General features: G+C 47.1%; 1 protein-coding gene across 1 annotated transcript in view; it reads left to right on the forward strand.

Annotated features, from left to right (window-relative positions):
• The first annotated feature begins 5,885 nt into the window (after nt 1–5,885).
• Nucleotides 5,886–14,101, forward strand: part of GLG1 (golgi glycoprotein 1) — an 86,957-nt gene continuing 78,741 nt past the window's right edge. The window contains exon 1 of the mRNA XM_056360625.1: nt 5,886–6,233. Within this exon, the coding sequence (XP_056216600.1) occupies nt 5,922–6,233 (312 nt within the window). The 5' untranslated portion in view covers nt 5,886–5,921. The remainder of the gene's footprint in view (nt 6,234–14,101) is intronic.

Here is a 14,101-nt window from a genome sequence, read left to right on the forward strand (position 1 = left end):
CTTGTTCTCAGCCACTTTGAGGCATCATTTAGCTCAGTCAACTTCAACCCCTTCTTCCCACAAGAAACTTGGAAAATTTTAAACATACACAGGAAAAGGAATTAAAAGGACGCTCAGCTTTTTGATTTTTCTAGGTAGCACTTGTTTTCTACTTTATACTGCCCTACAGGAGTAAGAGGTACAAACTTAAATGCTATTAAAATATAAAAGATGATGTGTTCATGTTCTCTCAGTTTTCAAATCCAGAATTTAAGGTAATTTTTCAAAGATTTGAGATTTGAAGATCCTTGTAACATGGTCCTAGTCCCAGCTTTGCAGCAAGCTCCAGGAAAGAGCACCTAAATTGTGTGCAGAAAGCCGTTGGCATTGAGGGCTGATAAAAGGTCAAATGTGTTAATTAAATATTTGCTCATCTGTCTGGAGTCAAGGGGGCAGATTCCAGGATGGAAGGAAGAAAAAAAATTGGTGTCTCTGCACTATACAGGGCAGCTGCTGTTAGAGGCTGAGCTGTTTCATTGGTGTTTTAGGCAATGAGCCACAGTGTGGCTATTTCTGCCTCTGTCTCTGGGAAGATTTTGTTATCACGGAGCAGGGCGGCCCCTTGGCAATTCCTGTAGTAAATCTGATGTGAGGTGATAGGTAAAGCCAGGCAGCGCTGGGCCTCCTGCAGATGGGGCCTTGCTCCGAACTATGCACGGGCATTTTGTAATATTTCCCTCTGGGCTTTTGCGGGACAGCACTTTTCTTAATTTTAAGTCTTGTAAAACCAGACCTGGGGACAGCGCAGCGTTGGCCAGAGCTGGCTGTGGTGGCGGCTTGGCAGGAAACCCAGGGGCCACGTTGGCACTGAACACAATCCAGCCGGAGGTGTGGTGTCAGGGAAGGGGGAGCCGTGCTTTCCCGAGAAGGGATTTCCGTGTGTGCCTCAAACAGGAGTGATCTGGTATTAGGTGGTGGTGATCTGCAGAGTGACCAAAAGCGTGGCCAGGGGAGGGTCGAGGCAGCCAGCCCTCTGCCTGCACCCAGCCTCAGTGCCATGGGGCCTTCGCTGCTGTAGCACCTACCCTTGCGTCTTGGCCATGACTTTTTAGTGACTCGGGTGAGGTTTCAAAAAACATGCTTAAAAATGTTGCAGGTGATGAAAGGTAGCCCTAAAGAAGTGAGCACAGCTTGGTGTGTGTGCACACAAGGCAGGACTTGCCAGCGCTTCGCTTGGCTCTGGCTGTGCCTGCCGATTCCTGGAGAGCGGAAAAGTGGCTATTTTACGTGTCCTGAACTAAATTGGATTTAAACCAGGCACTGCAGCAAGGTTCAGACTAAACTGCTTGAGGTAGCCAGAGCATCCCAGGGGGGTTTCATGCAGTTCTCCTTTTCAGTTTGCAAGGAGATGTGGCAACATTTGCTGCATAAAGTAGATGAGCAGATTTTCTACCAAGGCAGTGAATTCCTTAACAGACCTGGCTTTCTGCTGGTTTATGAAGGAGAGAGTATGAGGAAAAGGAGTTCAGGGAGGAGGAAGAGGAGAGGAGGGCAACAGGAACAAGCAAGCAAAAACTATTTTTCTGTTGGATTTGATTTGCAATGAATGCCAGAACTAGTAAATGTGAAAGAACAGATTTCACTGCCAAGGAAGGCACAGTCTCTCCTGCTGGGATGCCACTTTTGACTTTCTGTTAGCAAATGTTCAGTAAAGGTTTTTCCCATCTACAATGTGAATTAGCTGAGTGCTCAGACACCACTGAGTCTAGTTGCATCCCTAATCTGTGCAGAACTGTGTGTGAAATCAAGCAGGGGGGGTTACGGTGCCTTGGCAGCAGGACTGCCCCTCTGCCGAGCTGCTGTCATCCCCTGCGAGGACTCTTAGCCTGCAAAGTCAAGCACATTGGTGTAAACAGCCTCCTGACTTAAGATAACAATATTTATCCTTTATTTGCTTTCGAGATTGTTAACGATATTTAGAGATGGTGCTGAGATGGCAGAAACACCTGGTGCTCGCATTACTTTGCTAAAAAAGATGGGCTGTGCTGGGATGGCAGCCAGAGCTGCTGGTGCCCTGGCGTTACAGAGCCCTGGGTGCTGTGGGCTGGGTGCCCGTAGGAAACGGATGCTTCAGTACAGGAAAATTCACTGATAAAATCTTGGAGCCATAGTGACATCTTGACAGCATGAAGGACATGTGGGATGTTGCTTTTATTCCATCTCTTTCAAAATAGTGCCTCTAAGTAGCAAAAAAAGTAGACGAGTTTGGGGAACTATGCCCTACTTACCTAATCCTCGGGACAAACCTAGCAGGTAACAGGCCCTGTCCAGCCGGTGCTGGTCTAGAAAAAAACCACCTCAAACTAATTTTAGTGATTATCCCACCCCATGAAGCATAATTAATTTGAGGGTCCAGGGGGTTTAGTCTCACATCAAGTCCAATTTGGTGTTTCCACTAGCGGCAGAGGTTGCGGACAGGGGAATAAGCCACCCCCTGTGCTTCTGATGGCATCAAGCTGGGAGTAGCACTGAGTGCCCAGGAAGGCAGAAGCAGGATTGGGAAAGAATTGTGACAGGTTGGAGGGTTGGAAAATTGCCCTTTTTTTTTTTTTTTTTCCTTATGTAGGTGCCAATTGCAACACGGAGCTGCATAAATATGGGGGGGAGCAATAGGCTCTGCAGTAATGACCTGGGGTTTCTGATGCTCTGTGAAGCAAGGATGTATGAACAGCTTTGCTCTTTGGTGCAAAACACAAATGTCACGTCGGACTGGAGGAGCTGTGTGTAAGAGGCAAAAAGTTCCCCTTGCTCTTGACACTCACGAGGTTGCAGCTGCAGTATTGTCTCCTGCATGTCCACAGCTTCCTCAGAAGCTAAATACTGCCATGGCCCTCTGGTTATTTTCTAACATGGATGAACAACAGTGCTGCAGGACTCTGACCTGCGAGAAAAGCTAGAACACAGTGGGGCTAAACCAGTGTGCGTCATGCAAATAAAATACCAAGCTGGTGTTTCTGCCTTGACCGTTGGGGAAAAGCACTGAATTGAAGCAGTAACGAAGCACTTGACTAGGTTCTCTGCAAGAGCTTTTGTTAGTGCAGGTGACCATCAGTTGGGAAAGGTGGTGCTGAAGTTTTGGGGGACACACAGCACTGGAGGGAGGCAGCTGAGCCAGTCTGCATGCAAGGGAGAGGGCCTCAGTGCGCTGTGTGGAGGCTGCGGTGAGATTCGGAGCGATGCCCATGACCACATAAGAGTGAGTGCTCTGTATCCAATTAAAAATTGGAGCAGCTCCTCTGCATGGACTGAGGAAGAGCTTTCCTTCTCCCCTAAGCAGTGAGCTGGAGGCTGAGGACACTGCTGGGAAGGAGCGAGAGGCGTCCCAGCAGCCTCGCCCTGCACAGCTCAGGGTTATATAAATGCATTTTATTGCTTGAAGCGGTGAGACTTAAATGTGCTACCCGCTACAAAAGCAGACGATGGCAAGCACTTAATGCAGCACCCAGAGTCTGAGAGCCTTGCTGGTAAAATGCTTAAAATGTGGTAATAAGGGCATTTCCACTGAGCCTGTGCCAAGGGAGAGGGGCTGCAGTTGCAATGAACTGCTGGGGTTATTGCACCGGCAGTGATGTCGCTCTGTGCAAAACAAATACCTCTTGTTTAACTGGCTGTGTGGACATGGTCAGCATAGGGCTTTTTTTTTTTAATGCTTATTTAATGGTGGATTACGCAGGATGGTAAAATCCAAGTCTGGGAGGAGGTTTCCCTTGAGTGCAGGATGCTTGGCAGAAGGATGTGGGCTGCTCATCAAAAAACAAAGTCTCCGGAGAGCTCCCAAGGGTGTAGGAAGGAGAAGAGAGCCATAACCCAGCCCCAATGCTTCCCTCTGTCCTTGTCCTGCGATGGATAGAGGAGCAGAGCCAGCTCTTGCGCTGGGCTAGCTCTTCAAATAATTTCCACTAAGCCAAATGGGCTGCCAAGCACAGGCTGGATTTTGCTGCTTTTTGTTTTTAAGTGCTCCCAGCTGCGCAGCCCCGGGGTGCCAGCACAAAGCCACTTTCCTGAGCGCTGTGTCCCAGCATGACACTCAATAGCAAGAAGCGCGGGGGCTTTGCCAGCTGAGAGAGAGGAGGCCCTCTCCTGCCCTCATCTCCACCTGAATGAGGGGGCTGCAGACTGGTGGCTGTGGTGGGCTCCAGCTTGCTCACAGTGCTCTGGTAGCTCCTGGTGTGGGTAAGATGGTAGGTGGCATCCCCAGCAGGACTCTTTGCCCAGGCAGGATGAGGCAGCCTGGGGCAGGAAGGGAGCTCTGCTTCACCACAGCTCACCGAGCCAGGGCAGACCCATGGAATGCCTTGGCATCCAGGCAAAATCTTCTGACCTTGGACTGATGCCGACTTGTGCTGGGAAAACTGCTCCTGGAATCAACCAGGCAGAGAAACTGAGATGGGATTCTCCCCGTCCCCTGTTTCCACCTGCTGCTGGAAGCAAAGCTGAGATTTTGGGGCAAATCCATCCAGGGAGGATGCTGAGAGCTGGCCTGCTGGGATCCTGCTGCTGGGAGACTGGGAAGGCACCCAAAAAGCTGTTGTTGCTGAGCTGGTGGCAGACTTGTGTCCCACTGCTGCTACTGACCCAACACTTGGACAGATATTTTTTTTACTGTGGAACTCAGAGGTCTGGCTGCAGGGGTGGAGGGGGCTGTGCCATTACTACTGCTCTGACAGAGGCTGCGTGGTTGCAGGCACCACTTTTAGATGATCCATCACCAAATTCGGCATCTGACTTCCCCTTACTGCCCCAGGAGGAGCTTGTACATCCCACCAACAATGTGATCAGCCATCGTAGATCCCGCTCTGGGGACAAGATCACTTTTACAGGAGTGCCTCTGTCTCCATCCCCGTGCAGAAAGCCCCGGAGCCATGATGGAAAGTGACAGGCCAACACCCAGCCCTGAAACAGAGGGCCCTGCACTGAAAGGGTGGGAGAGGTGCCGAACTCTCAATCTTGTGGCACCCCCAAAATGTGATTGGCTGGGCCACACTGGTGGGCAGTGGGATTTATCCTGTTCCCTGCTGCCAACCTGGGCATCGTGCTGCAGGAGGGGCCGCGGGTGCATCCATGCACGAAGCTCATCTGTGCCGGTGGCTTTGCTGCCCACCTCCGGGCCAATGCAACCCTCAACTGCATGATCCCGTCCTGGTCTGCCAGTGTGAGCCCTTACCCATGAGCACCCTGGCTAGCTGGCAATTCAGTATTTTGTGGTCTTTTTCCAGTATTTTATTCAAGTTTTTTTTTTTTTTGAGCAGCTATTCACTACTTTTTCTTCACTGTTCCACACGGGGCCCCAAGGTTTCTTTACTGCACACAGTCCAACCCTCCTCTGAGCACCGTTTCCTCAGGGCCTTTGCTACGTCCTTCATCACTGGGGCAGCCAAGAGCTCCCCAGGTTTCTAACCACCCTCCCCAACACCCGTCCGAGGCGGACGGCACTGCGAGCTCCGTTTGACGTGTGGGAACTGAGAGATGTAGGGTAAAACCCCAAACTTCCGGACACCTGCCACGGCAGGCACAGGCCAGGCTGCCCTCCCTGAGGTGTAAGCGTGGCCTGGGCGCGGCTCCTCGCGTCCCCTGCCGCCAGCATGGCAAGTGCCGTCCTGCGTGGCTGCCGGGCAGCGGGGGCCACCGCGGGGCCGAGATGGCCGCCGGGGGCTCTAATGGCGGCGGGGCCAAGGGGCTGTGATGGCGCCTCACCCTGCTGAGGGGACGCGGCCGAGGCGGAGCCACGGGGGGCGGAGCCAGAGTAAACCACGCCCCATGGTCCGAAAGAGGCGTGGTCTCGGGAGGGGGCGCGGCGCATGACGTCACCGGCGCGCTGATTTGCATACGGCGTGCGTGCCGCTAGGTGGGCGGGCGGTCGCGCCGGAGGTGGCGGATCCAAGATGGCGCCGTGCGGACGTGTCCGGAGCCGCTGCCCGGGCCCGGCGTTCCTCTTGCTTCTGGCGCTGGCGGTGCGGCCGGCGGCGGGCGGCCCTCCTCCCGCCGCTCCCGCCGTTGCAGGTGGCCTGCCCTTACCGGGGCAGGCGGCGGGGCCGGGCGCGGCGGGCCCGCGAGGTCCCCGCGGCGGCGGCTCGGGCAGCGGGTGGAAGCTGTCGGAGGAGGCGGTGTGCCGGGAGGACGTGGTGCGGCTCTGCTCAAAGCACAGCTGGGCCAACAACCTCGCCGTCCTCGAGTGTCTGCAGGACGTCCGTGAGGTGAGGGCCGGGCGCCGCGCCGGGCCGGGCCGGGCCTACCGTGGCGGCGAACAAAGAGCGGGGCTCCGCGCCGCCTGCGCCCCCCGGCCCCGCCGTCGCTCCAGGCTGAGCCAGCCTGGCCCGCGGCTCGTTGTTTACCTCAGGATTTTGGTTGTAAAGAGCGGGGGTTGTGTGCAGGCCGCCGCCGGCCGCACTTCCCGCGCTGCAGAGCTTCGTGTGAGGGGGCCGGGCCGGGGAGCCGCCTGCGGGGCTTGGGGCAGGGGCGCCGGGAGGGGGCCGCTCTCCTGCCGGCTCCTCTCGGTTCGCCCGCGGGGCTCGGCGCTGCCAGCGGCTCCTGGTGGGGGAGCGCGGCGAGGGGCGGCTCGCTTCTGCCTTTGGTGCCTCGCAGGGCTGCTCCTTTCCGAGGGCTGGGGAGGTCCCGCCCGCGCAGCGCGGAGGAGAGTCGCCTTGCTGGTAGCAGCTGAGACCTGAGGAAATTTATTTTTTTTCGGGGTTCGGATTCCCACCCTTGCGTTAGAGCTCGGCGGCAGAGACGCTGTGTTTCCAGTGCTTGCTTGTGCATGTATGAAATTAGATGTACGGTTCTTAGACCTGGCTTAGTTTATGCGGGGAGGTTGGCTGGGCAACCTGTGTCGTTCCCAAATAATTTGTCATGAGTGGTTTCAGCCTAGCTCAAGAAAACATCCTGAGTTGCCACCCCAGTCTTTTCTAGCCCCATCTTTTCATTCATTCCTTCGTAGCTTTTGCTCACTTTGAAGAAGCCTTTGGGGGAAGTGTCTTTGGTGAGCTGTTTTGGCGTTGAAGTCTGTTTAGTTCTTGGCTTCTCTGCTACGAAGTTCAGGAATGTCAGGCTGGGTCAGTTTTAATGGTGTTTTATCAAGTGGAAATGCAGTCAGGAAAAAACTGTGCTCGTTTCTCATCCATTAGTGCAGAGACAGCAGATGGCAGTGACTTAATGGTTACTCTCATCCAGGGGAGTCTTGAACCAATAAGTGTCAGTGATTACTTCCTGGCTTAAAATACAAAAATTATTTAGGTTTTAATCTAACTTTACGTCTTAATTTTGGGCAGATAGTTTAGTAAGACGCTCATGTTAGATGTTTTAAATTAAGAGTCCTGATGCAACATCTATTGCAGTTATGAAGTGCTCTGATATGCTCTGATACTTGCTGTGTGAATAACTTGGCCCTTGGTTTCTTCAGCCTGTCTGGGACCTTTTGGACCCCCAGTTAGGGAGAAACCCTCTCCGAGGGGGTCTCAGAAGCTGCGCTTATAGGCGGTGGTTCACAAACTATCAGCCTGCCAAAAAGGCAAGCTCTTGTTCCTTTCTTTCCAGTTGTGTGGCCCCTCCCTTCTCTTTTCACAGTTCCAGTTCTTACTGGTTTTCTGCCATTTTAGCGAGGTGGGCCTTTTTATCGTCTAGTTTGTATCGGCTTTCTGCTGGAATAGTTCTGTCATGTTACCCAATTAAACACAGAGCGGGGTAAGTAGAGGGGTGTGCAGGGAGAAGCCAAAGATGAGGGGACACTTTGCATCGTGCTTCATTTTCAGCAAGTACAAGCTCATGTTGGTTCTGCATCTCTCATGAGAGCTCCACTATCTTTTGCATGTTATGTCTTGCTTGTGGTTTTCCTTTTACCCTTTCAAAGCCTGCCTCGATGTCAGTAGTTTGCTGGCTGTTAGTCTTGTCTAGCTGTAATGCTGTCTGATATCCAGTGCTGAAGATGAATCTTTTACTGGGGTGACATCCCGGGCATCGATAGGACATCTCAGGGTTGTTTTGGATTGAGTTTTCTCTCCTAAGGTGCCAGCCTGTAAAGAGCACTGTCAGCTGGTCTCAGACTCAACAGTTCTGCCATAACGCAGATGTGATGGGCTGTATCCTGATGTAAAAATGACTTCCTGGAGTGCTGCTCTGAGAAATTAATTAAAATAACTGACTTCTGCATATCACTACTGTTCAATTCTTAATCTTTAGACGCTGTGTAAAAATCCTGTGTTGTAAACATTGGGTGTCACACGGGGTGATGGAAAGCAGGGTCAGATGTCTCAGATGTTTCCTTTGCATTGGAGGTGGCAGCAGAGGAAAGCAGTGACATACTAGCTGTTACTGTTGCTGATACAACTTTTAATTTTGACTCCAGAGCATCTCGCAGCTTGTTTGGACAATACCAGAAAAGTGACAATTACATTTTAAAATGGGTAGAGAAGTAGTCTAAGTCATACAAGTCCATTTTAAAAAGTCAGGCTATAGTAAATGGAAGGTTTGGGGGAGTTGCTGTATGTGTGATAACATCAGAGAGGATGGTATTTGGGCACTGCTTCATTGCAAGTAGCAGTTAGGATTTTTAGATGCAGTTAGGCTGCAGAAGCAGCCTTTTTTCCATAGGTGTTTAAGATGATCTACTTTTCTCGTAAGAAATGCTCCTCTAAAGGAGAGAAACTTTCACTTTGGAACTGGGAGCATTCCTGTTAAGATTATCTCTTGATTTTTCTTCTTAGTGTGATATGGTAAAGCTAGGAGACTTGAATTTGAATAATCAGGGGAAGCAACTACTTGAAACCTTCCTTTTGAGTCCCTAGAGAAAAGATGTGCTTGTTTTGTTAGCCAGTGAGAATGCCATTACATTATTTCTGTTCGTATTGATATCTTTAAAGTCAGTCCTCTCTTGCTTTTGCTGGGTAGTTCTGAATCTAAAGAAACAGGAGTGCTGAGCCTGTGACTGATTCAGGAACCTAGCTTGTAGGGTGAATGTTGAAAGAAGCAATTTAACACAAACATTCAGTAAAGAATAGTTTGAAACAAAAGAAAACAGTGAAGGAGGTGGGAACTCAAAACAACCCACAACCTCAAATCATATTTTTTTTAAGTTTTGGTTTTGAGAGGTTATGTGTAGACTGTCAGTTCAAAGTATTATCAAGACAGATATTTAAGCATTGTGTATTTTCAGAATTCTTTAAGCGAATTGGACCTCCCCAACTGATAACAAATACCACTGAATTTCCACCAAGTCAATGAAATGCTGAGTTGTAGTGCAGAGTCTGCTTTTGCAGGTGCAGAAATCTTCTGTATTTCAGGTTGTTCAACTGTTTGAAAGATAGAAATCAAGGGACACAGTCATGCTCTTCTGCTTTCCTTTTGTAGTAGAAAAGAAGCGTCCTTCCCAAATTGGAGGAGGTAGTGGTCAGAGCTAGTCAGCTTGAACATCTTTGACTATAATCAGAAAATAGAATCAAACATGTGTTTTGGTGCATTTTCCAAATGAACTAATTTCCTTCTGGTTAAAATTATTTGTACACTGGATACATTACTGTTCTGAGTCACCTAAATTTTGTCATCAGTGTTTTAATTGTTATCCAAATAACTTTATGCCAAGATACAGAGTAGAATGGAGTGGTGTATACTTCTGTTTTTAAAAAACGTGTTTTAAAGTGCTTTTTCTGAAACTGTTCTGGTTGCTAGCCTTGTTTCTAGAGAAGCTTCAGAGCTTGTATTGCACTCAACATAGACTGCAGCCTTTAAACCCTTTTTTATGGGCTGCCTATTAAACTAATTTACATGGTGATTATAGTATAAACACATGAAATATTAATATATTTGCTAGGTAAAAATTTTTGCATGATTAATGATGATTTGCATTTAGAGCATGACTAAGTTGTTGAGTTTGAGGTAGGAAGCATTAGCAGGTATGAAAATATCTTAACCAATGTAGCTCTTTTATCTAGCTTATTAGCGGAGCATAATGTTCCTGTTAAAACATGCCTTAGATGTGATTAATCAGTGAATTGACTTGGTGTCGTAATTGTTGAGCTTTACTTGCGTTGCACTTGTGAAGATTATGTAATATTTAAAGCATCGAACCCATCTATATCACACTAACGCATTATAGGCCAAATAACTGTTCTAAGATGAAATGATCGTGGTTAAGTCAGGATTAGAGGTCAGTGTTCTGGCTTCCTGCTACTTTCTTCTTTCTGAATGGCTGTTTCTTTGGTAGCACCTTTATGGCAGCGATGGTATAACTGAGCCTGAAGGCTCTGCTTTTTGGACAAAATAAGGCACTCTTAACGTTGAGGGTTGGGTTAAGAACAAAACAAGTTAATCTTACAGCTCTTTATTGTAAGAATAGTATTTTTTGTGTTACTTCAGATACATAGTTGGTGTAAACAGCTAGAAAATTCGTTTGATGTGACTTACAGACTAGGAAGTGTGTCCCATTTGATGGGTTGGCAACTAGCCTGTTTCTTCTGTATAAATGTTTTATTCCTCACTGCATATGCACCTGAGCTCCTTAAGTGGTCTGATAAAATAGTGCCAGTGAAATTACCTCAGTTTAAAATTATAGATGGAAAAGAGAAACTGGATGGTAGCACATGCTTGGAGTCTTCATCTCTTTTGGTAATACTATAGTTGTAGGAAAACTCAGGTGTGCTCAGTCTCTGTGCTTGTTCTGCAGTTATTCTGCTTTCTTGGTAAACGGATTGCAAATGTGAAGGCTTCCTTGAAGCTTTTTGGTTGCATTGAAATGGATGTGTGGTCTGTCACAGTAGCTCAGTTAAATTTTATTTCTGTAATTTATTGAGGTGAAGGGTGAGGGGTTTGTTTTGACTCAAAATGCAACATTGTCTCATATTTAAGCATGTACTCATGTTATTTCCCTCTCTCACAGCTTTCCCATGCACACAAGCTGTCATTTAAAGTACCTTTTTAGAGATGTCTGGGCTGTGGCAGCAAATGACTGTTTACCTGTCCAGAGCTGTAATTGAGGGCTGTGGATTAAACATAGCACAGGGGTGGGCTAGTTTTTAGGAAATGCAAATAGTGAAAAACTGTTCACTGAGCTGGATATCTCCTTCCGTACATGTAGTTTGTTTTTTATCTCACAAAACCTCCAGACATTCTCCCTGGCTTTCAGGTAAACTGGTTTGAGTGGGAACTGCCCGTTTCTCAGGGTGGTAAATACATAGCTGTGGGATGGAAGCTGTTCTGGTTCTCTGATCATTACTATTGCAAGGGAGTAGGCAGTTAGTATTCCGGTGATGCTCTTACAGTGCCTACAGCATTATCATCTGGTTCAGATATCGACACACAAAGAGATGTTTTTTTCAAAGGCAATGATCAGAAACCTGGGAAATGTACCTTAAGCTTTGCCAAGGGCTTTGCTTACTTTCTCCCTTTTTTCTAAGGGATATTGACCTGGTGATGATTCAAAGCCACCTGAACAGGGCACAGAAATGTAAAGAAAAAAAAAATTCTTACCCATAGTTGAAGTTGAGCTAACAAAGTAAAAATGTGTTGCAATTTTAAGCGATTGACTTTATTGGGGTGTAACTGGATGCTGTCTAAGTTGAAGCCTGTGCATTTGTTTTAGAAGTTTCCAGATATCACTCGTGTCTCAAACTGAATTTAATGGAGAATTTACAGTGGTTTGTGGCAGATGCATATTAATTGGAATGGTCGAGACTGGTCCCTCCTGCTTCTAAAATTCATAAAATGGAAGATAAATCTATCAAAGTCAATGGAAGGGAATGGTTGGATCTAGGAGGAAGGGATTTAGATAATTAAGTTCTGAAAAAAACCCATATGAGCAGCAACAAAAGAAAATGGTGGAGACAAGGCTGGAACACTTTCTGAAGCTTTTTCTCCTGAGGCTTGGTTTCTTAACTGAGAATAGCCATATTTTTCTTCTGAAGTTATTGTTTTTCCTTGTGTTCAGATAGGGTAAGCTCAATTTCCTCCTGGCTTTTGTAGCTAAGTCTTAAAGTAAATTTCTAAATATACTTTAAAAGTCCGATTTGTGTTGGCATCAGCCTTTGGCTGAATCTCAGGTTGTAACAGTATTTAAAAGTACCTCTTTCATCTTACTAGAGCCACATGTGAGCTTACTTAGAGGGTAGGATGGTCTCCCTCCTGCTAGATCCTGGACTTAATGTCTTGTGAACAGAGCATTAAGCACAGGTTCTGAGTTCTCCCTATTCTTAGCAATCGTAACAGTTGTTGCATTTCTTACCTGAGAGTTATTTTTGCGGGGGTGTTTTGGGGGGGTTGGGTTTGGTTGTGTTGTTTTTTTTTTTATAGTTTTGTGCTGGTTTTGGCAGGCTGATGCTTGCAGTAGCTGGTTATGCATCAGTTTGGCCTGGGATGCCTGGCTTAATAAAAGGGATTATCTTATAAGTCTGCTTCCTCTAGTGAGCTGGCACTGCTGGCCTGCTGCAGCTCTGAATGCTGAGGAGAAAAGGAACGGAAATGCAAGGGGAGAGAAGTGAAGTTTGACGTAGGCTGTACAGTCTGAGCTTGGCTCAGGATGAACTGAGTAAGCTGCGTTATGCAGAGGTCTGGTTATGGGGAGGTGATTTCCTGAGCCAAATAGCTGAATGTATTGAAAAGCACAGACTCAGTCTGTTGTGACAGTAGAGACAGGCACAGCTAGGTTGTGTTTTCCCACGCTTGCATCCTCTCCTCCCTCGTACTGGAGGAAGGGAGGGCTCTCTAGCTCAGGTGCTGCTTTGGGTTGTCACAGTTGGAATGGAATGATTTGACGAGAGATTATTCTAGGCAAATTATGTGCTGTCTTTATTTTCTAGTATAGAGATAATGTCTAGATGTTCTTTACAGTGTAGCTTTTCTGCATGCAAGCACCACTTCCTCAGTGGACTTCGTTTGTTGTGGTCTTTGGAAAACATGCTCTTGCTTTTGAAAATCTTTGCAGTTATCTTTGGGGTTTATTATTAGGAAGAATTGGATGAATAAAAGGTCTAGGTAGTCGCCTTTCTATTTTAAATCTTGCTTCAGAATAATTTTTTGCATCTTCTCACTACTGTAGTTCTAAAGTCTGTGAAGTTCGTTGCTATGGCACTAAAAAAAATTCAGTTCTATTAGCTGATGGTTTTTTTGTCGTCATGGGATACTTTCATTGTCTGGATGTCCAGTTTATCAGTATCATAGAAGTGTGTTAGGTGAGTAGCAGAGGTTCTTCCTTTCTTAGGTACCAGCTTATAGCATAATTGCGGCCTGTCTTCATCAAGGCAGTAGATGAAAACCTGTACTGTTCTATGCCTGACCAGAGGTGGCATTCATAAAATGGGTGTCCTGGCACACTGGTGTCTGAAAGTCTGCAGCTCTGAGCTGAGGAATTTCCTTCTACTAGTTAGAGGGGTGTCTGTTTTCCCCACACTGTCTTTTTGGGGTTGTAGCACTGGAGTTGATTATTTTTTTCCCTTTGGATAAGTGTATCTTGTAGCTCTTACAGCTTTGTGAGCTTAGATTTCATGTGTTTGTGTTGGTGCATTACTTGGTTGTAATGTCTAAAGATTTTGCCTCAACTCAGACTGTACATTTGATGTCTTTATTATTGTCAGTGCTGTGGTTTAAGGCTAATGGTATGCTTCTAATATCTCTTTTGCCAGGTAGCAACATAGGAATAAATGAACATTAATCATGCAGGACAGGAATGCTTATTTGCTCCATTTGTTATTATTTGCATCTTTGCCTGAAACAATGCATAAGAACTGCTGAAGTGACAAAAAAACAGCGCTTAATGTAATAAGTATTCATGGTTTCTCTAAATGTCTGAAGTATTTTACTGTTTTGCAGTTAGTGGTAGAAGTTCTTCTGTAAAAAAACTTCTTGTAGTTTGCTTACTTGGTTCTCAGGAGTTTTGAGCCTCTTCTAGAGAACGCAGCTAGTTATGATGATATAATTAATTACTTACATGTAACAGGGTAGGTTAATAACAAATAGCTATTACAGCCCTGCTATGCAAAACCATTCGGGCAAGTGTGCTGTCTTTTGTTTAAAAAATAATGCCTAGCTTATTCTGGTGGCACATTGGCTCTCTAGATCTCTTAATAGGAGGCTCACTAACCTT

The sequence above is a fragment of the Falco biarmicus genome, chromosome 15 (genome assembly GCF_023638135.1).
Source record: "Falco biarmicus isolate bFalBia1 chromosome 15, bFalBia1.pri, whole genome shotgun sequence".
Classification (NCBI taxonomy): Eukaryota; Metazoa; Chordata; class Aves; order Falconiformes; family Falconidae; genus Falco; species Falco biarmicus.